Source organism: Pristis pectinata, chromosome 6 (assembly GCF_009764475.1).
Source record: "Pristis pectinata isolate sPriPec2 chromosome 6, sPriPec2.1.pri, whole genome shotgun sequence".
NCBI classification, from domain to species: Eukaryota; Metazoa; Chordata; class Chondrichthyes; order Rhinopristiformes; family Pristidae; genus Pristis; species Pristis pectinata.
Genome location: NC_067410.1, coordinates 94,604,487 through 94,626,413, shown reverse-complemented (window position 1 = coordinate 94,626,413; position 21,927 = coordinate 94,604,487). Strand labels below are relative to the sequence as shown.

Here is a 21,927-nt window from a genome sequence, read left to right as displayed (position 1 = left end):
CAGTTTCCTAACAGTTATCTTCCCTCCATGTCTGTGACAGTTTAGATCAGAATCAGGTTCAGGAACATCAACCATTTCAACACATAGATTTATCGTAGTGTGATTAATTTTTGTTGTGTTCTTGTATGATTTGATACATGTGAATGTCAGGGACATTCAAAAACTTTTCACAGTTCTGACAACTGGCAAGTCTCTGGCCACAGCTTAACTGGCTGTCAAAGCCTTTCTGAGAGTAGGACTTGCTATTTTCTGGAAGTAAACCTCCCCAACTAGGAGCTGACTTCAGGGACCAAGTTGCCACTCCTGGTAAGAGCAGGAAATTGATTAACAAGCATGGCTGGCTCACCTCTCATCATGACAAGCAGGATGGCACCATCCTGTAAATTGGATTTGGCTGGCGGATCCTATGTTGTCTTATGTTCAAATCAACTCAAATAATTTTAGGAAAAGGAAATTGCCTAATACTTACTTCTGCCAAACTAACCTGGTACAGGCTCAGTGGGCAGATTTCCCATTGCAATGGTCCCCGTCACCGACTGAGCAGAGTGTCAGGACCAACTTTTCTCTTGAGTGTCAAATATCCGCACGCCTACGCAGGTTAAGAGTTGGCCAATCAAGGAGAACTGTCAGCTTTTCAGTGGAAATTTCAGACCATTATATCGCTGATAGAAATTAAAATGGGGCATACAACTGGGCTCAGAACCATTTCATAACAATGTGAAGCACAAAGCTTAACTGTCTTAGCTTAAATGTATAACTATATTCAGGAGCTTTCTATAAATAACCAGTTATAACCGAAGTTGTTGTAAACAATTGAGGAGAGAAGAGTAACTGTAAGAATAAACTAAATACTTTTCTTCTCTATCTGTGCTTCGCTCACAACTCTTTATCAGAGGAAAATGTGTCAAAGCACTTCTCTGAGCTGTTGCCATGGTTATTATTAAGGCCTTTGCTGTACTAAAGACATCTTAAAAAATGTTTGTGGATCTCTAAACAATGGCAGGCATTCAAGGAGATTCAAGGCCCAATTTAACCTGACCTAAGCCCAAGTACTAACTGTCTTTTCCTGACCTGACTCAACTATTCATGCTTCCTCCCTGTCTCACTTTATTCTTTCCTATCTCTCACACATATACACTGCATGCCTCTTTCTAACTGCCACCGTAGTAGGCTGTATCTCAAATAATGATGAGTCAGAGTACAGGAAGGAGAGCTTAGTGACATGGTATCATGATAACAACCTTTCCCTCAATGTCAGCAAAACAAAAGAGTTGATGATTGACTTCAGGAAAGGGGGAGGTGTACATGCACTTGTCTACATCAATGGTGCTGAGGTTGAGAGGGTTGAGAGCTTCAAGTTCCTGGGAGTGAACATCATCAATAGCCTGTCCTTGTCCAACCATGTGGATGCCACGGCCAAGAAAGCTCACCAGTGCCTCTACTTCCTCAGGAGGCTAAAGAAATTTGGCATGTCCCCTTTGACACTCACGAACTTTTATTGATGAACCATAGAAAGTGTCCTGTCGGGATACATCACAGCTTGGTATGGCAACGGCTCTGCCCAGGACTGCAAGAAACTGCACAGAGTTGTGGACACAGCTCAGTACATCACGGAAACCAGCGTCCCCTCCATGGACTCTGTCATTACCTCTTGCTGCCTTGGTGAAGCAGCCAGCATAATCAAAGACCCCACCCACCTGGGTCATTCTCTCTTCTCCCCTCTCCCATCAGGCAGAAGATACAGGAGCCTGAGGGCACATACCACCAGGCTCAAGGACAGCTTCTATCTCACGGTGATAAGACCTCATACGATGAGATGGACTCTTGACCTCACAATCTACCTTGTTATGACCTTGCACCTTATTGTCTACCTGCAGTGCACTTCCCTGTAGCTGTGACACTTTACTCTGTTTTCTGTTATTGTTTTCACTCTGTTTTCTTTTTAATCTCACTCCTGCACTTGTCTAGACTTCCTGTGTCTGATATACTTCCCTTTTTTCCTTATCCCCATTGTACCTTATTATCCGAAGCTTCTCAGCAGTGTTTGTTCCACCCTCTTTCTCTGTGTGAACATGTTTACCCTGAGCTAAAGCTTGGCTACCCAACCAGAGTCCAATGGGAAGCAACTTTATGTGCTTGGTTCAGGCTGGATCCTCTTGAACCATTCAGGTTCAGGTTGGATTCAACCATGCCATTCAGCTAGAACATGAAGGACACAGACAGATAGAGAGAAAGTTTTCTGTTATTGTTTTCACCCTGTACTACCTCAATGCACTGTGTAATGAATTGATCCGTACGAACGGTATGCAAGACATGTTTTTCACTGTACCTCAGTACAAGTGACAATAATAAACCAATACTAATGCCAATACCAGTTTCTTTCTTTCTCTCTATCTAGCCATTCAAAACTGAGAAAGGGGTTTTGGGGTGGAATTGAGAACCTTGAGTCCATATGTCAAGAGCACACTAAAGCCCATCTTCCAAGATACCCACCCACCCCAACAAGCAGCTTCTTTGCCAGTTCCAATTTGGCCTCAGCAGCTATTTCCGAACCCACATAACTGGAGTGAAACCAAGTAATCCTCAATCCCGAGGGACTGCCCAATTGAAGAGAAGAGGCTGTCAGTTTAGATAATGAATGCAAACTTCTTAAGTGCTCAAGAATAAATTTTATACCTCTGTATTTTAAGGATGGTGTATGATATCAAACCTGGGTAAAGTGCGTATCGAGAGGTTCTCCTGATAGGCATCCAGATCCACTAGGCCAAGACTACTTGAAGCACTGCTGTTCCCGTTGCTAATGAAGAAAAAGAATTCAAAATTAAAGAGGAATGTTTCTCCATACTTAAACATATCCTTCAAAAATGTGGATAATTAATGGCAAGAGTAATGCTACCTCAATAGTTGAAGCTAATGCTCATTCATTCCTTTATGTACAATTAAATCACTTCCTTTTCATACCAAAATATCATACACCTTGGGATGTTTCATGCTGATAAAGGAACTATCGCCAAGAATTTCACTGAGTCTGCAAAAACACATGAAAGAGTGGTGGGACAACAAACATTTTGTTTAACGGCCCACTGCTTGGAAATTCGAAAATGCAAAGAAAATCAAGTTAGTTCAGGGCATCACAGGAGAGGCAGGCCACATGGTGTGAGCAGGAACTGGTGATTGGATGGGACCTTGGAGCGAAGGTTAACTAATGTAGCCACCCACCACGTCCATGCCACAAGGACGGGCTGCAATCTCCTTGGTTGGTTCCAGGTGCTTCCAATCTTCTTACCATTTCATACAGGCTTCTACCACAGCACAAACAGAAGCCACCCATGACCTAGGGGCTGCAGTGGAAGCTCGAACATCAGTCATGCACCAAATTTGACTCAGTTGGTAGCATTCTCACCTCTGAGTCAGAAAGCTAAGAGAACATGGTCCACTCCAGAGATGCAGGCATGAAACCTAGAGCTGAAACTCCAGTGCAACACTGAGGGTGTGCAATATAGTCTGAGGTGCTACCTTTCAAATGAGATGACAAGCTGAAGGAATGTAGCCGCTCAAGTTGGATGCAAATGAATCTATTATATAATTTTGAAGAGCAGAAGTTATGTTAGGGATAATATTTATCCCTTAAACACCATTACTAAAATTAGATTATCTGGTCATTATCCCATTGCTGTTTGTGGGAAATTGTGTGCAAATTAGCTGCAACATCTCCAGTGCTACAGTGAATAAACTTCTGAGGTACCCCACTGGCTGGAGACTACTTTGGGACACCCAGAATTATGAAATCTTTATACAAATGCATGTTTTTTCTTTCCTCACCAAATAGCAGGTCACCACACATGTGCCTTCCTGATGGTGAGGTTGTGCAAAAGAAATCTTCATTAGCCATTGAGCTGAGTGTTGCCTGTCTCATCCAGAGAGGCAGAGCCAGTGGAATCATTGTTTGAGGACCTCAATGATCTGGTCTCAAATTTCAGGTTACATTATGTGCACTGGAGACAAGAGCCATGTTGTTAGCAAATAGTGTTCACCCAGGTAACTCTCCTTTAATTTTTAAAGTGGCTCACATGCAAATGTCACAGCAAACTGCTGCAGAAAGGAGTTATAAAGACTGCTACCTGCATGATGCTCATGCACCAGCTGCATGTTGATGGTGAGAGTACCATGCGCTTCATGCATATCTCAGAACTGACATGCACTGCCCGCAAAGTAACGTGGGCGCGTTCGTATCACTCTGTACCCTTAGGAAGCCTGCAGTCCTAGGGAAGCCACATGCTGGTCTCTGGAAAGTACAGTCAGCTTTTTGTGAATGGAGAGTGTTGGTGTAGGAAGCAGTAAACTGCAAGACATTGCAAGCTGAAATTCAAACAGGGGGTTTGCTTCCTGAACACTGAGTGGTCATGGCCTCTTACTGAAAATCCTTCTCCCATCCTCCTTCTTGCAGCTTGCCCTCTGCTTATTGTTCCAGACATGCTGCATTCCTAAGGGAGTGTCTGCAAACCCAGCCAGGACTTGGAACATCAGGTTTGTGGACAAAACTTCGAATCAAGACAAAGTATTTCAACACTTACGTATCACTGCCTATATACTTCAGGAACTTTAAAGAACTCTAGAAGAGCAAAAGACAAGGTTGAATCATAGCAACAGCCATAGACATCAATGAACTAATGTGAAATCTGTTTATCATCCCTTTAAACTTTGTGGAGGATCCTTCCTGCTGCTGAACAAGTGTTTAACTCTGCGAGGTTAAGAGGTGTCAGATGGAACATTGATCTCTGAAGTGCTGTGCTAGCATTAACTCAGCATTACCTGCTGATCAGCATATTCCAAGCAGGCGTTATCTGCACCTGTCTCAACATCCTCACCAGGATGTTCTCCTGCTGACTCAGATCACAAACGCTGTATGTCATTTTGTATCCTACTCAATGCACATTAATGCCAAAAGCAACCAAATGCTACGGAGACCAGCTCTGGGATCTTTGCTTTTGTCCATTTGCAAGCTGAGTCAATGTACTTTAGCAAACTCAGAACCATTGGAATTCTAATTAAGTTTACATGAAAGCTTTTCTCATTATTTCCTATATCTATTTGAATTGGTTTGCTGCCTCAATGATGAAATAAGCCATGACAAAGTATTGGAATTTAATTATTTTTACACTTAATAGTGTAATCTGCTTTAGTAAACCAGTTTCTACTCATACCATATAGCTCCTAATCAACCTCAAATGAGGAAGGACACATTATTTGGACTATAAAGTACAATTGATTTGAACTGAGCACTACAACCTTTGGTATATGGCTTTTGACAAGCCCAGTTTAAAACATTGTCCAGATGGTCACCAAAGGCTGTGGGATCAGAAGGAGTCTTCTGCTCCATGTTCTTACTATAATACATGTTGTTAATTCAATAAATAAAGTTTCAGCAGGTCACAACAGGAAAATATCAATAACAAGTTGCATTTATATAGTATCTCTAACATTATAAATCATCCCAAGGTGTTCAGCAAACAAATTCATAAAAATATTTGACTCTGAGAGGCAGAAAGAGATGTCAGGGAAATTGACCGACTACTTGGACAAAGAAGTAGGTTTTAAAGAGGAAGGAGAGGTAAAGAGGTGAAGATTTAGTGAGGGGATCCCAGATCTTAAGGCCAAAGCAACTAAAAGCACTGCTGGCAATGATGTGTCAATTATATCTGGGAATGTGGAAGAATCCATAAACAGAAGAAGGCAGGTACTTTAGAAGGCTTTTAGGGCTAGGGGAGGTTATGGAAGTGGGGAAGGATGGGGTTGGAGTGTGGTGGGAGGGAGTGGGCTGGGTTGGTGGAAAACATTGACAACAAGAATGAAGTTTGGGCACTGTCAGAGCAACAGCCAGTGTATTTATCAAGCACAGGCCAAATGGCAAACAAGACAAAGTAAGTAAGGTATGGGCAGCAGCTTATAAGAGTTGTGTGAAAGTTAATTCCACATGTGAATTCCAATGAAGAAGTTTCATTTCCACAAGAACACTTTCATCAATGAATGAAAAAGATCAAATACATGTAAATGATCTAATTACTTAAACTTCAGTTGGAAGTAAATTGTAAAATATTACTTCTGATGGCCACTAAACATACTATAGCCGTTATTTTTCATTATGACATTATCCCAATCTAGGATAACAAACTTCTATTTCCCCGCCTGCTTAACTATTTGTTGCAATGATTCACTTCTTGTGATTGATGTGTTAAGGCTCATGAGGTACAGTCATTTTAATTAGCTTGAAGGCTGATTAAATCCTTAACATTTTGTTATAAACCTACTGTGTCAAGACTGTAAATTTAAATAACAATCACACAACCTCTCATTCTTCAATGAACATGCTGAGATATTTTTAATGACCTTTCACTAAGATGAAGATAGCTACTACTGTCTTCTGCGTGGTCTTCTTCATTAATGAGCTGTGACCAGCTCCCCATGCTGTCATCACTGGTGCTTAAGCTGCAGGGATTCTCTTCAGCTGTGGCATTCTCCAATGCCACCAGATTCTTCATAAAGCTTATGGGGCAAAACAGAAAGAGGACATTAAATAATTGATGTGATATAGAACAATCATAAAGAAAAATCCATTTGCCATCTCTTTCTTAACCTAATCTTTAGCTAGAAGAATAGATAAATGACATTTTTCAAAGCCTTACCAATGACATTCCATCTTCGGAAGGTGTTTGATGCCAATTGGAATAAATTACCTTTTTCTTGTCACCAGACTTGTAATTTTCTTTTTTATATAGCTTGGCAAAGAACAAAAACTCATCAGGCAAAAAGGTGTGGTACTCTTTACATTCACCTCATCACAGTCTCTACAATCTCCCTGCAAGTCAGTATCGCACAGTTTTCTGAATATCTTTGCATATTTCTGAGTCAGTTCTCCCACATTGGTTGGAGCATAGAATTCAGACACAGACCACTCACAGAGTTATATATTGGAAAGATCAAGGGCCACACATATTTCCACTGGCTGCTCTCGGTGAACAAGTTCACATAGGTATATAAGAACATAAGAAAAAGGATCAGGAGCAGTCATTTGGTTCTTCAAGCTTTCTCTGCCATTTTGACTGATCATGGCTGATCCAATCCTGCCTCAACACCATTTCCTGCTCTCTCCCAATACCCCTTCAATCTCTTGTAGTTGAAATTCTCTCTTGAATACATTCAATGACTCTGTCTCCACAGCTCTCTGGGACGCAGAATTCTAAAGATTCATGTAACTCTGTGGGAAGAAATTCCTTTATATTTTGTTTTAAACGAGTGAGTGGTTATTCTGAAACTATGATACTCCCATTCTCAACATCCATCTTATCAATTCCCCTCAGAACTTCTATTTGTTTCAATGATCGCCTCTTATTCTATCTTTCTTCATGCACAGTCCCTTCATTCAATGAAAGTATTTCAATCCTGAAATATAGAGACCAAAACTGTATGCTGTGCTCCGGCTGTGTTCTCACCAGCACCCTGTATAGTTGCATCAAAACTTTCCTATGCTTAGACTACACACCCAATGCAACAAGCCTCAACATTCCTATTTGGTTGCTGTATCTGCATGCTTTGTTTTCATGCTTCATCTATCATAACCTCCAGATCTTTTTGTACTGCAACACTGCATAATCTCACTTCGTTTAAAAAGTAATTTGATTTTTTTCATTTTCCCTTGCAAATTAGATAATTTCATATTTACCCATACTATAGTCTTCCAACTTCTTGCCACTCTCTTAACATGTCTATATACGTGTGCTGGTTCTTTCACCTAATTCACCTTCCATTTTATCATCAGCAAATTTGACTATGATAGACTCATCCACGTCATCCAAGTCAATTGTTAGTATTGGAGGCACCAGCACCTCACCAGCTACTGATAACCAATCCAAAGCTGAGTCATTAATCCTGACTCTCTGCTAGTTAGCCTCTCCCCTGTTCATGTCAATATATTATCCCATGCCATCTGTTTTTATCTTGTGTTGTAACTTTCTGTGAAGGATCTTTTGAATGCCTTCTGGAAATTCATATGCACTACATTCACTGGTTTCCCTTTGTCCACCCAGTTTGTTACATCTTCAAAGGACTCTAGCAAATTTGTCAAATACAATTGATTCTTCATAAAACCATATTGATTCTGTTTGATGGACTTATAATTTTCTAAATTTCCTGTATATACCTCCTTAATAATGGATTTCTTAATGTAAGCATAAGGTTAGAAAACTATCCCTTTTATATAGATAGGTACAACGGGTAGCATGAACTTGATGGGCCAAATGACCTGTTTCTGTGCTATACGACTATATTTTAACAATGAACTCACTATTATTTAATATTTGAAAGTAATCTGGTGGACACTGGAAAAAGAATCTTACTTACTTTATGTGCTATAGTTACAATAAAGTGCTAGAACCTGTCATGAGTGAGGACCTCTACAATGGTGGGATAATGGGATTCATTTTTGCAGTGGATTAGTCATCTGATGTGCATCCATCATGATCCCTGAATCAATATCAACAAAACCAGGTGATGTGATCTTTATAAGGTTGCTTTTGAGGGAGGCTGGAGTTTTAACATTATAGCAGTGACTAAACTTCTAAAGGATTTAATTGGCTGACCTGAGGTTGTGAAAGTCACCACATAAGTGCAAGTCTACCTTTCTTTTCCATTACATTGTAATCGACGGAAAACAAAGTTGTATAATAAGCAGACTAAATACTACTGCTAGCTTTGTGTCACCGAAGATAATAGTGAAGGTAATTCCCTGATTTCTGTGCAGTATTACTTATGGAACTGAATAATTCATGTCCCAGTCTTTTCCTTGTGGATTTAGATTTTAAGTTTTAATAATTACACAAACAAGACAGCTGTGGCTAATTCCAGATTTGATTGAGAAGCTTTACACATTAATGCAAAGGATAGGGCTGGCCATGTTGCCATTGAATGTTCCATTCATTTGGGCCATGCCATACTACCTACTGCTCATTGGACATTTTGTGCAGAAGAACACTTTTAACACAAGTCATTCAGGCTGTGGTGTGCATTGAATGTCCTAGAGGCCCTGTGGGAAGAGGAGATAGTGGATCTTGTCAGATGGTTCATTTGAGCAGTCTGTTAAAGCACCAAAGCTTTGCTTCATTGGTGGTGAAAAGAGTCTTCCCTATGAGAACTTTCTTGCAAAGTCGGAGCCTCAGAACCATCACGCACTTTCCTTAAGAAGCTGCACTGGGGATGAGATCATCATCCAGTTCCATCTGGATTGTACATTTGCCTAGATCTGGGAGTGGATACTTTGTTGAGGTTCATCCCAAACAGCTGTGACACAGGGCTGTGTTCAGTGGGTTACTCCCAAGGTGCATGCTGACAAAAGCACCGGACTGTTGCTGGAAGATTATCAACTTGGTGTACGATGCATTTTAATCTTACGGCATGAACATTGAATTCTCCCACTTAAAGTAATCCCCACCCCGTTCCCCACAACCCACCTCCCCCCCCCACCACCACCATGTTTCTTCCCTTTCCTAGCCTCTTTTTTTTCTCCCTTTTATTCCTTTCTCTTCTTACCTTTGACCCATTCCCCAGTGGGTCTGCTCTCACCCTCTCCCCCGCACCTGCCTATCACTATCTCTTACCTGCATCTACCTATCACCACCTTGTGCCCACCCTGCCTCCCCTCTTTTGTCCACCTATCACTGCTCTGCTATTCCCTCCTATATATTGGGCTTCCCCTTTTCCTATCTTCAGTCCTGAAGAAGGGTCCTGACCCAAAACGTTGACTGCCTGCTTTTCTCCACGGATGCTGCCTGGCCTGCTGAGTTCCTCCAGCATTATCATGTTTTTAATCTTTCAAAAACTTGCTGATCTTTCTGAGCATGGAGTCATCTATGATACAGTGATGCAGACCAGCATATTCCAAGGAAGGGATACACTGAAGCTTGGTGCAGCACCTGCAAAGCCTCTATGGGGAAAGGCCAGAGTTTATGGCTTCTGCTATTGCATAACAAGGGACTGGACTTTAGTTTGGACTGGTCCTGAAAATGTGGTCACACACTAATGAATGTTTTTGTTATGTGTTGACCACTGCAAACATCAGGGGCGACTGAGTGTTAAAGAGGCATGATGCTTTTCCGTGATAAAAAAGATATGCTGTCCTGGAGTGAGTTTGGGTCAGGTCGGAAGAGGGAACCGACAGTTGGAGCCCTGATCAAGTCCTGGGGTTTGGACAGGTCGGAAATCATTTAGACAATCAGGTCAGGTGGTGGGTGTATCAGACTGGTAATCAGGATCAGGGCCAGTGGAAGGGGTTGGTAAACAGGTAATGGGCATGAGATCTGTTTGGGTTGAAAGGTAAGGGGTGTTGGGTCAGTGTTGAGTCAACATCGAGGTAAGGAGTATTGGATTGGGTTGAGTCAACAAAGGAGCAAGGGTCTAGGGTTTGGATTGGTTGATAATGGGTTGTTTTGACAATTGGATAAGGACCTTGGGAGCAACTCAGGTCAACCATTAGATAAGGGGCCTGGGGTCATGTAGAGTTGGCAGCTGGGTAAGAGGCTTAGCTTAGGAATGGGTAGGGGTTCAGCTCTGGGACCTGAGGCAGATGTGTGGCCTCTGTTTGGTGCAGTGATCAGTAAAGGGACCTGGGACCATGTCAGATTTTCCCAGCCTTCTGTGGAAGGGGAGTTCAGTGATCAGCATTAGGGTCTGGCATCAAGGTGGAGCAGCGATCATGGAAGGGGAGGGGTACTGTACTGATGATCCAGGAAAGGGATGGGTGGTGACACAGCCTCCACTTGGGGGCTCAGGGGATTTCTTGATTGGTGAGGGGTGAAAGCTGAGACCTGGTATGAATGGTCAGGAAGTAGGGGGCAAAGTTGGTCTCTTGGCTGAATGGGTGGTCAATAGGAGTTCAGCAGGAGATTGGTCAGTTGGTTTGGCGATAGTCAGTTCTGTGAGGTGGAATGCCACTGGTCCACCAACCCACCTGCCACCAAGTAAGTATGGAACGACTTTGTTGGTAGGTTGCAGTCCAGCATGTATTACAATCATCTATAACTATCTAAATATGGCTGATCCCATAACAAAGTGGCCAACATTCTCCTGCAATTCTCCTCAAATCAGCAATTATTTGTAAATACCCTGATTTGATCTCAGGCCATTATCTTAAACAAAAATAGAATTCTGGAAACACTCAGCAGGTCAAACAGCATCTATGTTAGTTATCTTTTGTTTATAAAGTTAGTTGCTGGACACACATTGTCCATAGATTGATATATTGTGTGTCTAGTGGCCTCTGTGTATAGGCTTGTTGCATTTGGGACAGTATACACGATGAAGTGCCAGTTGAGTTTCACAATGGACTTAACACTTCAATCCAATCACATAGTTTATAAGGTCATAGGCTAGGATATTGAATTTCCAGGCCATAGTATGCTAAAGTGAGGAACTTATGTAGGATCTCTATAAAAAAAACACTAGATCAGTTGCAACTGGCTAATTGTGTTCAATTTTGGTCAAAGCACTTTAGGAAGGATGAGAACGCCATAGAGGGGATGGAGAAAAGATCCACTTGAATGGTCCCTGTGATGAAGGACCAGGAACGTTGGTAGATTAGAGAGGCTGGAGTTGTCCTTAGAGCAAAGAGGAGATTTAATGGGGTGTTTCAAAATCCAGAAGTGTCTAAACAATGAAGAGAAATTATTCCCATTGGTAGAAATTTTATAAAGTGATCCAAGGAACTATAATCTGAAAGAGCAGTGAAAGCAAATTCAACTTCAGCTTTCCAAAAAGAATTGGCTATATATTTGAGGAATAGAAACATTACAGGACATCTTACACTCCTCCTGAGTCTACTAATCACCTTGGACTCCTGTCTCACCACTGCCCTTCTCATCTTTATACCAGCCATCTTCCCTCTCCACTCTCAGTCTTGATGCAGAGTTGTGACCTGAAACATTGACAATTCCTTTCCTCCCACAGATGCTGCTCGACCCGCTGAGTTCCTTCAGCAGATTGTTTGTTGCTCCAGATTCCAGCATCTGCAGACTCTTGTGTCTCCAAGATCCTGTGCACCTTTATTAAATCTCCCCTCAGTCTTCTCTGCTTCAAGGAAAACAACTCCAGAATTGCTCGTCTGTCCTTATAATTGAAATTCCTTTTTCCAGGATCTATTCAAGTAGATGTTTTCTGTACTCTCTGTGCATCCTCACATGATTCTTAAATGCGGCAACCAGAACTGGAGGGAATATTCCAGTTGTGAGTTTAACAGAATTTTATAAAGTTTCAACATAGCTCAGTGTCCCAATGTTTAATTAACCACTTTTTCAAACTGCCCTTTAAATATTTATTCACATGTACTCCCAGGTCCCTCATGAGCTGCACCTGTTCAAATTTGTACCCTTGCTCTATATTGTCTCTCCTCATTCTTTCTGTCAAACTACACTTGTCTGGATTAAATATCATCTGCATGCCTCTGCCCATTTTAACAGCCTATGCCGTCTTTAAGTCTACCACTACTCTCCTCACTACTTACCACAGTTCCAAGTTGAATCATCTGCAAACTTGAAAATGTAATCCTGCATAGCCTAGTCTGCCATGAATATATGTCAAGGAAAGCAGCAATCACTCCACTGACCTCTGGGAAACTGCCCTCTAGTCTGATAAACAACTGCTTGCCATATCTCGCCTCTCCATCCCTAAACCAATTTCTTTTCTATGCTGCCACTGACTTGTTTATTTTACAGGCTTAAATTCTGTTGACAATCTATAGCTTGTAACATGTCACTTAGGGTTAATAAGTCAACTGGAAACAGCCTTTACACAAAACAACAATATTTCCCCAGCCCTGCAAGTTTATATTCCTGTTGTATGTCTAAGACTAATAAGATGCCTTTGGGAATTGAACAGATCAGACAGTAATTATCCAGTTTTCTAACAATTACCTGAAATAGCCGGTTGCACAAGCACAGCCTCATTTGTAATTATTAATGGATATTTTCTTTCTAACAATGATGAACTCCCTTTGACCTAGAGAAAGACCCTCATTAACAAGCCTCTCTGGGTGACAACAACATGACCACAGAAGCTTGTGACAGCCAATCTGAAGTTCAAGGTGAGAGAAAGATTATGCCCCTGAGGGTCAGCCCATGAAATGGAAACCAATGAACTTAATTTAATGAGAAACTGCTCTAAGCCAGAAATGAAATAAACATTGAGACAACTCCAGAGCTTAAACCCTGAAAGTTTCTGTTGATTGAAGGGTAGCAGATTTTTCAGTCCCTTTGAAGTATGCAAGCAATCTGCTCAAAGAAGATAACTAATGGTTCTTTTCTGACTATAATTATTACTGTAATATTTCAGTGGTTATTTGGAGGACAACACAATTTGTCATGACCTCACCACAATTCTGTACCTCCACCTACAGTACCGATTGAAGCTGAGGTATTACTGCCTGAAGAATTCTAGATGCAAATCTTCATCCTGCCATCACGTAGTATAACTTCCCCGGATATCAACGTTGGTACCCTTCTCCTTGAACATTGAGTCAGAAGGTTCAAGTCCTTCACCAGAGATGAGTAAATTATCTAGGTTAACACAAGTGAATTATTGAGTGGCAAGATGTTAAATGCAGGCCCTGGACAGAAACAACATTATTGCAATATGTCATAACGATAAGGTGAATTATCCCTGATATCCTGCCCAGTATTTATCTTTCAGCCCACATAAAGTCATTTTCCCAGGCATCTCATTGCTGCTGTGGTACCAAATTGGCCTTTCTGTTCTCCTACATGTCAGAAGCACCTAAATGACTGCATAGTATTTGAGAGCCCTGAGTTTGTGAAAGGGGCTAATTTATTCAAACCCAAACCTCTTTTTCTGAGGGTTACATGGTATGCTGCAATGGAAAATTCTGGAATCCTGCACCTACAACAAAACATTTACCTATCACTGACATTTAGGTTTGGGCCGATGGATGGCAAGTAATATCCACACCACACAAGTGCCAGGCAATAATGATAGCCAGCAAGAGAAAGCTCAGCTATCACCCCTGACATTCAATGGCATTATTATCACTGAATTCCCTTCTATCAATAACCTATGGGTTATAATTGACCAGAAACTGAACTGGAGTAGCCATACACACAATGTGGCTACAAGAGCAGGTCAGAGGCTAAGAATCAGTGAGTAGCTGCAATGAGCAACTCACCTCCTAATTCCCCAAAGCCAGTCCACCATCTACAAGGCCCAACACAGGAGTGTGATGGAATACTCTCCACTTGCCTGGATGAGTGCAGCTTCAACAATACTCAAGAAGCTTGACACCATACAGGACATAGCAGCCTGCCTGATAGGCACCCCCATCCACAACCATTCACTCACTCCACCCCTGATGCACAATAGCAGTAGTTTGTACCATTTACATGATGTACTGCAGCAACTCACCAAGGATCCTCACGCAGCACCTTCCAGACTCACAACCTCGACCAGCTGGAAGGACAAGGGCAGCAAAAGCAAATGAATACCACCACCTGGAAGTTTCCCTCTAATCCTGACTTGGAAATATACCATCATTCCTTCACTGTTGCTGGGTCAAAATCCTGGAACTTCCTCCCTAATAGCATTGAGGGTAAATCCATACCTCAAAGTCTGCAACGGTTCAAGAAGGCAGCTCACCATCACCTTCTCAAGGGCAATTAAATGCAGACTCAGTTAGTGAAGCCACAACCCTTGAAGTAATAATAAAACGTTCCTTTTGGCTGACATGCTCTTAGCATTGTATCTATTCCAGGAGTGCTGCTAACACAAAAGCAAAATACAGTGGATGCTGGAAGTCTGAGGTAGAAACAGAAAATGTTGGAAATATTTAGGGGGTGAGGCTGTACCTGAGAAGTACTGGGCTGCCGATGACCTTATCTCTAACTCCGTGCTGACCACCTGATGAAAGATCACTGATCTGAAATATGAACTGTTTCTCTTGCCTCTCATGTTGCCTCACAGGCTACAAATTTCCAGTATTTTCTATTATTATTACTGCTAACACTTATCATTCACTGATGTGACATAAGTTGAGCTATACATCTTAACAAAGGAACATTTCTATATTGTATGTATTTGTAGTGGTTTGGATAGACAGATTTAGATGCTTTAAAATTGTCTTCAGTAGTTAAGACATTTGATATCTGATTAAGTTCTTTTGTCTTGGCATTGATGGAGTGAAGAAGCACAAGACCTGACCAGTGATGTTATTACTTTCATGGAGAAAAGTGAACAATTGTTTTATGTTACAGTATTATTAAAGCTGGCCTTCATTTGAAGTGGGTTTAATTGAATTCTAAACTGCAGAACCATTATTTGTCTGAAAAGTAGTCAATCCATGTAACAGACTCCCCAGCAAAATAGTGAAAGCAAATTTGATTCATTCATTCACTCTATTTAGATCTCTTTCAGAAAGTATTTTGGGACGTAGTACATGAATGATTTGAAGTCTGACATATGGTAAATGTAACATTTTGGAGGAGCCAGTACTTTGGTGATAATCTTAGAACGCTGTGGGGAATTAATTGCATCCAGCAGTGGGGGTGCCCTTGTATTGATCGCTCACACTGACATTGAAGTTCTTGGAGCTAAATGAGGAGATGTGAGTAAAACAGCCAGTCGATACTCTTGCATGTGTTTACTGCTGGTAACCAATGACAAATTTCTGTCCTGTGGCTCCAAAAGCATTCTACTGCTGGAAATTTCCCTTTCCTCTTGATGTTTACTAAATAATAATAGTAGTCATGATTAATCATCGTTGTTGCATTATGTGATTAATCATTGTTGTTGCATTGTTGTTGCACCTTGCATGCATTGTGCATGCAAGGTGATGTTCTAGTATAATGCACATGCTTAGAGCCACATTCCAGTTTTAACATAATATCATAAAAACCTCCATATTTTTAAAATGTTACAGGTCAAATTTGTATTGGTAAACAAAAGGAACTTTGCTGACTTTATTTTGGCATTTACCTGGACATCAGCGAGCCAGATTCAGTCTGTCCTTCAGAATCAGCTTCAGGAAACTTACGTTCCATTTGTCTTTTAGTACTGCCAGCAGCCTTCCCCTGAGGACATTGCTTGATCTCTTCCTTTTGATCATTCTCTATATGAATTGAAGGGACTTCCCTTGGGCAGTGAGACAATTTCTTTTTCTTCACAGCTGCCCAATCATGTGAAGTGAAGCACTTCTTGTCAGTCACTAATTTTGCTTTCTCTGCTCTGTGGCCAAGGTCTGAATCACATATTTTGCTTTCAGTTCCAGAGTCATGGGTTGCAGTTTCAACGGAACCCTGCTGGCTGCTACTGATTGATTTCCCACATTTAACTGTGTCAGTAACTACTGTGGCGAGACTCTGTTCAGCATGTTGCTGGGCACCACCTGACAACTGTTCACCACTCTGAATGTCAGCATCATCACAGATAATTTTATTTTTCCTCATTAGAGCCTCAATGGAATTGGACCAAGTTTCACTTATCAACATGTCGGTGATGTGGTCAGTTTTGTTCTTCCGATATAAACAAGAGTCTGTTAGGGATTTGTACAGGTTTGTAGACAATTGTGCATCGCCTAGATGTACATGCAAGGTGTTTCTGCGATCATTCTGGACAAAGCCATCAAAGGAGTTTGCTTTCACGGGGGGAGTTACTGTTAATCTTCCCTCTGATGCTCGTCTGTCAGGCATTGAAGATTGCCTAAAACATAAAGTCGTTCTCCCAGCAGGGGGAAGCAACATATTGTGGAACTCTTTGTTGGCTTTTGTTTCTTTGCTTTCTTTATCCAGTTCACGGAGCATGTACCTGTAAAACTCTTCTGTTATGCTCTCTGTACTAGATTGTTTTGACAGACACGTTGCATTTACACCAAGGTGACCACTCTTTCTGCACACCTGCTGCAGAGCTGCATTTAAAATATTGCTGGCATGCTTGCTGGCATAGTAATCCAGCAACAGCTCAAATCCCCAGCCTTCATTTTCCATCTGATTCATCATGAAGTTGGAAAACTCGTCGGTGATACTCTCGCAGCTTGATTGCTTAGAGATGGAACTGGACCTGCTTATTGGCTGACCAAATTTAGTCATGGCGCCAAGAGCAGCCCACGAGCTGTTAAAATCCATGTCCTCTTCTGGAATGCTTTCATAACTGGACGTCTTTCCCCTGCTCCATCTGTCACCCAGTAGCCTGTTTCTTGTCAGCCCTTGTCCTTGCCTCATAGAGTCTATCACTGTTAGTTCAGCTGAGTTCACTATTTTAGCTGTCACCTCATGAGTGAAGTTGTTAATTTGGTCCAAGGCATCATCAAAGTTCAATGATTCATCAACCACTCTGTTCATTAGCTTTTCCTTTAGCTCAGGTTTCTCTTGTGTTTTTCTTTTGATTTCACTAAGTCGGGGTGGCTTAAGTCTCTTGGCTGTTGTAGTCTGAGATTCTTTACCCCTAGTGAGAGCTCTTGATGACTGTGGAACCAAAAATTTGTCATGGTCACCAAGCCTTGTTTTCCATGGACAGAACCATGGTTGCTTGGCATTTGTGTTTTCAAGACAAATAGCTGCCATTTCTGTTGCCATGGAAACAACCGTCTTTGATATCTGGTCAGCAAATCCATTTATTGATAGGTTTGTATCTGCTGATTTTTCAACTTGGAATGGAGATTTAGATGGACTTGCAGTATTTGGTGGACTTATCATAAGGACGTTCTGGTCTTTATCTGGGTGAGGTTGGGCTCTCATATCTGTAAGTGTGCCGATGTAAGTATATGTCCGGGCCTGAACTGCACTAGCGTATCTGCTATCCACCTCAAGAGCATCAGTGGAGAAAGATGAATTTATATCTTTGTTGCATATATTCTGCTGATGTTGTGGGACAGCAACATTGGTAATTGCAGCTCCATTATTCCTTGATCTCAGTTGATTGGTCAAATTGTGTGCAATGTTTGCACAGTCACTACCCCGTCTGCTGTGAAGCCACATTGGGTTCAGGTTAACCTGCTGTGACAGATCTGGCCCTACACAACTTTTCTCGTAGGAGGTTGTGGGGTCTGTCAGGTTCCCTTGACCAGAGGGTACATGACCAACATTTTCAATGCTGCCATTGGGATTATGGTTAACTGATATTCCTTCCACTTTATTGGTCATTTCCGAATCCTTACTATTCATTATCCCATCATCTTGAAAGAGCATGGTGACATCATTGTGCCCAACAATGTCCTTGATTTTCCTGCAAGTAAAATATAATATACTGAAGAGAGACTTATTCACACTTTCAATAAATATGGTGGTTGGATTTACACCCGAATGATTTTCCTTTTCCTGATGTACTTTTCCCACCTTGCTATTTGCTTCTTCAAAAGAATGTTTTAGAATTAAATTTGACATATTCAAGGCAAAATCATCCTTTGACAACTCCTCCCAATGGGAGACTTTTGGTCTTGTCACTGTTTCAATTATTTTTCGGTCGACAGATTCCATAAATCCACCAACACTTCTGTAATTGTCTGGTTTTATAAGAACAGTGGCTGCTTCTTTGAACAATACCTCAGCAATGTTATGGGCAAATGTTTCTACACAGCTGCCGACACCGACACTGCACTGGAGGGTAACTGCGGCAGAGGTTTCAGCTGCAGACAGGAGGCCACTTGAAGTAGCAGGAAAGCTCAGGTCTGGCTCATCATTTAAGCCTGCAACTCCTATGGCGCTGGCCACCTGGGTCACACCATAGAGAGCTGATGAGAATGAGAAGTTCATGTCACCACAGTTAGAACCACTTGGTAAGGCTCCATCTCCATTTTCTCTATCACAAGGCAAATTCTCTGCTACATCATATAAGGCCTGGTCCAGCTGTAGACTTTCAGTTATATAAGGGCTTGAAATAGTCCCTATAACATTTGCTGCACAGACCAGAGCTACCTCTACAGAACTAGGAGGCAATCCAGTTGACTCAGAATTATTCTGGTCAATAATGTTTTCCTGTGCATAACATGGAGTTTCATTGAATGGATCAGAGTCCAAGCATGAAGCTATTGTCGGGCTGCAAGGTTCTTGCCATTCTGAAGCATTATCACAATTGTCTGGACTTTGTACAATAACAATTTTGGGAAGTACATTCCATGGACAAGGAGGATTTGTAACACTTTCTTTTGTATTGCTGGGTGAAAGGGCATCAATACTTTCTGCGGAGATGCTGACTGCAGCCTCTGTTGTAAAAGTAGGCTCGGACTGAGACAGTCTAATAAAAGCATCCTGCAAAACAGATTCTGCTAAGTTTGAAGCATAATCACCCTCCATGCAGTGATTCTCCTTCAGAGATGGAGAGGCACTAGGTTTATCTTCTGTGTCCTGTGTATCTACTGGTGCTGCTGAAGAGTCGGTGTGAATGTGCGTACCGACACATTCAATTGTGCAAGAGTTGTGGTGTTCCTCTAGACCAGAATTTGCTAAATGGTTGCTATGAGGAGACTTTAAGACAAGTGTTTCTTCTTGTACATTTCTTTCTGACTTATGCCGTTCTCCATCTCTTTCTTCAGGAACGTTGTTGCCCTCACAGCAAAGCAATGGGACACTTCCAGAGCTCTCCTCATCTGCACACTTGTGTGCTGAAGTATCTTGGAGATTGCATGCATTTTGGCAAAATCTGTTGCCTTTATTTTGTCGCATTTGCAAGAGAACCCTAGATTTTGCTTTTGATTTTTTAGTGCCTCGTGCTGGATCAAACCCACTAATCCTCGGAGGGTCTAAGGAAAAAGCAAATGGAACATTTAAGTGCACAGTGTCTAATTGTTATTTGCATCCTGAAAAATATTTTAATGCAGATTTATGAATGGAAATATTTTACAAATGTTAATTTTAAACTACTACACAAATTATTGTTTGTATTTATACAATTTGCTCTCTCTACTTCTTATTCATTCTAGCCCAAAAAAGTCAAGGATTAACATTAAATTTGTCATTTTTGAAGGCCTTTTAGGATTGCAAATTTGGCCACATTCCATTGTAACCCATGGAAGCTACAATGTGTTCATTGACAAGAATGGTACCCGGGTCATATTAATATCGTAGGATCCTAGCAAATGGTAGATATCAACAAATGTAATGATCAGAACAAACAAGGACACCTACTGACAATAGTAAAAGAATAAGGAATGTGATGGGTAGAGCAATTCAAAGAATGAAGAAGAGGTAGCGACTTAAAGAGGAAATGAACATTTAGAAGATCTTGATATCGATAAAGAAATCCCAACAAAGAGATCAACCAAGCCATCAAATCCTTTAAAAATGGGAAATCTCCTGGCATTGATATCAGTGATTTGAATGAGGGGGCCAGGTATCCAATTCTACTGATGATACAAAGCTGGGTGGCGGTGATGGGGGACTTGTTCTCTGAGATGAGATTAAGCAGCCTGTACTTATACTCCCTCAAAAGTAGAAGAATGAGAGGTGGTCTCATTGAAACATACACATTTCAAATGGGGGTTTGTCAGTGTAGATGCAGGGGTGATGCTTCGCCTGGTTGGAGAGTCACAAAATAAGGGTTTGGCCATTCAGAATCAAGATTAGAAGAACTGTCTTCATCCATTTCTCTAGCCAGGAGATTTGTGAAGGCGGAGACTTGATGGATTTTTGGAAGTTAAGGCAATGAAGGAATATAAAGCTAGTGCTGGAAAAATGGCACTGAGGTAAAAGGTCTCATTGGATGGGAGAAACACCTGTGAAGGGCTGAATGCCCTGCTCCTGTCTCTATGAATGCAGAATTAGTAGAGGTAAATGCTGAGTCAGTGGTATCTAGAACAAAAACAGGACACTGGAAGAACTCAGCGGGTCAAGCAGCATCTGTGGAGGCAAAAGGTGTAAGTGGGTGCTTCTGGTTGAGATCAGGACATGCAGTCCTCATGCGGACATGAGTCTCAGATTGAGCTGTCATTTGGGATGAGGTGAGGAGAAATTCCTTTACTCCGTGGGCAGTGAATCTTTGGAATCCTCTACCCCTGAGGACCGTGGATGCCCAGTCACTGAGTTCATTCAAAACATAAGTTCCTGGATATTAAGGGAATCGAAGGATATGGGGATAGTGCAGGAAAATGGCATTGAGGCAAAAAAAAATCAGCCATGATCCTGATGAATGGTCAACTCCTGCCTCTTTTTTTTAATATTCTTATGTTTTTTTCACATCACATACTTAACACCACATACAAGAAATAGCTAGGAGACAATACATTCAGTGAGCAAATCAGTCCCAAAGTTAATTGCAGTACAACATATATCATACCCTTTAAAATTGCCTCACCATCACCAGCACAGACAAAGGACCATGTTCTCACTAATGCAGAAACTTTCACATAATTGGGCAGCACCATCTGCCAGGATGGTGAAAAATGTCAGGACAATCGGAACAGAAACCACAAGACTGGGACTGGAGATTTATTAAGATCTATCAGAGCTGTGTACTTTCAATACTTCTCTGCAGTGCTGAATGCCGGGAAGTGACAGAATAGTTCAATTTTTCCACATTTCCTTATGACACAGATGGAGTCCATTGAGCACACTGAGTCCCTGGGTCTTAGGCCATTCTCAATCTCCCACTAATTTTCTCTGTAACCTAGTCTCCACACTTTCCCATCAACACCCCACCTTCAGATTCTACCACTCACCTACACACTAGGGACAAGTTACAGTGGTCAACTAACCTACCAACCTGCAAACCTTTGGGATGTAGGAGCACCCAGAGGAAACTTATGTAGTCACAGGGAGAATATACCAACTCCACACAGACAGAACCAGAGATCAGGACTGAACCCGGGTCACTGGTGCTGTGGGTCACTCCTGCCTATCCATTATGTCATCTCCAAATTGTCTTCATTTCATACAACCTTCATACTTTATT

The 21,927-nt window shown here is 41.6% G+C and overlaps 1 protein-coding gene across 2 annotated transcripts in view; it reads right to left on the bottom strand.

Annotated features, from left to right (window-relative positions):
- sphkap (SPHK1 interactor, AKAP domain containing) overlaps nucleotides 1-21,927 on the bottom strand; it is a 104,126-nt gene that overhangs the window by 8,822 nt on the left and 73,377 nt on the right. For both annotated transcript variants that reach the window (XM_052017145.1, XM_052017146.1), the window contains exons 7-9: nucleotides 16,024-19,780; nucleotides 6,388-6,543; nucleotides 2,711-2,797 (exon numbers count right to left, since the gene is read on the bottom strand). In XM_052017145.1, the coding sequence (XP_051873105.1) occupies nucleotides 2,711-2,797; nucleotides 6,388-6,543; nucleotides 16,024-19,780 (4,000 nt within the window). The remainder of the gene's footprint in view (nucleotides 1-2,710; nucleotides 2,798-6,387; nucleotides 6,544-16,023; nucleotides 19,781-21,927) is intronic.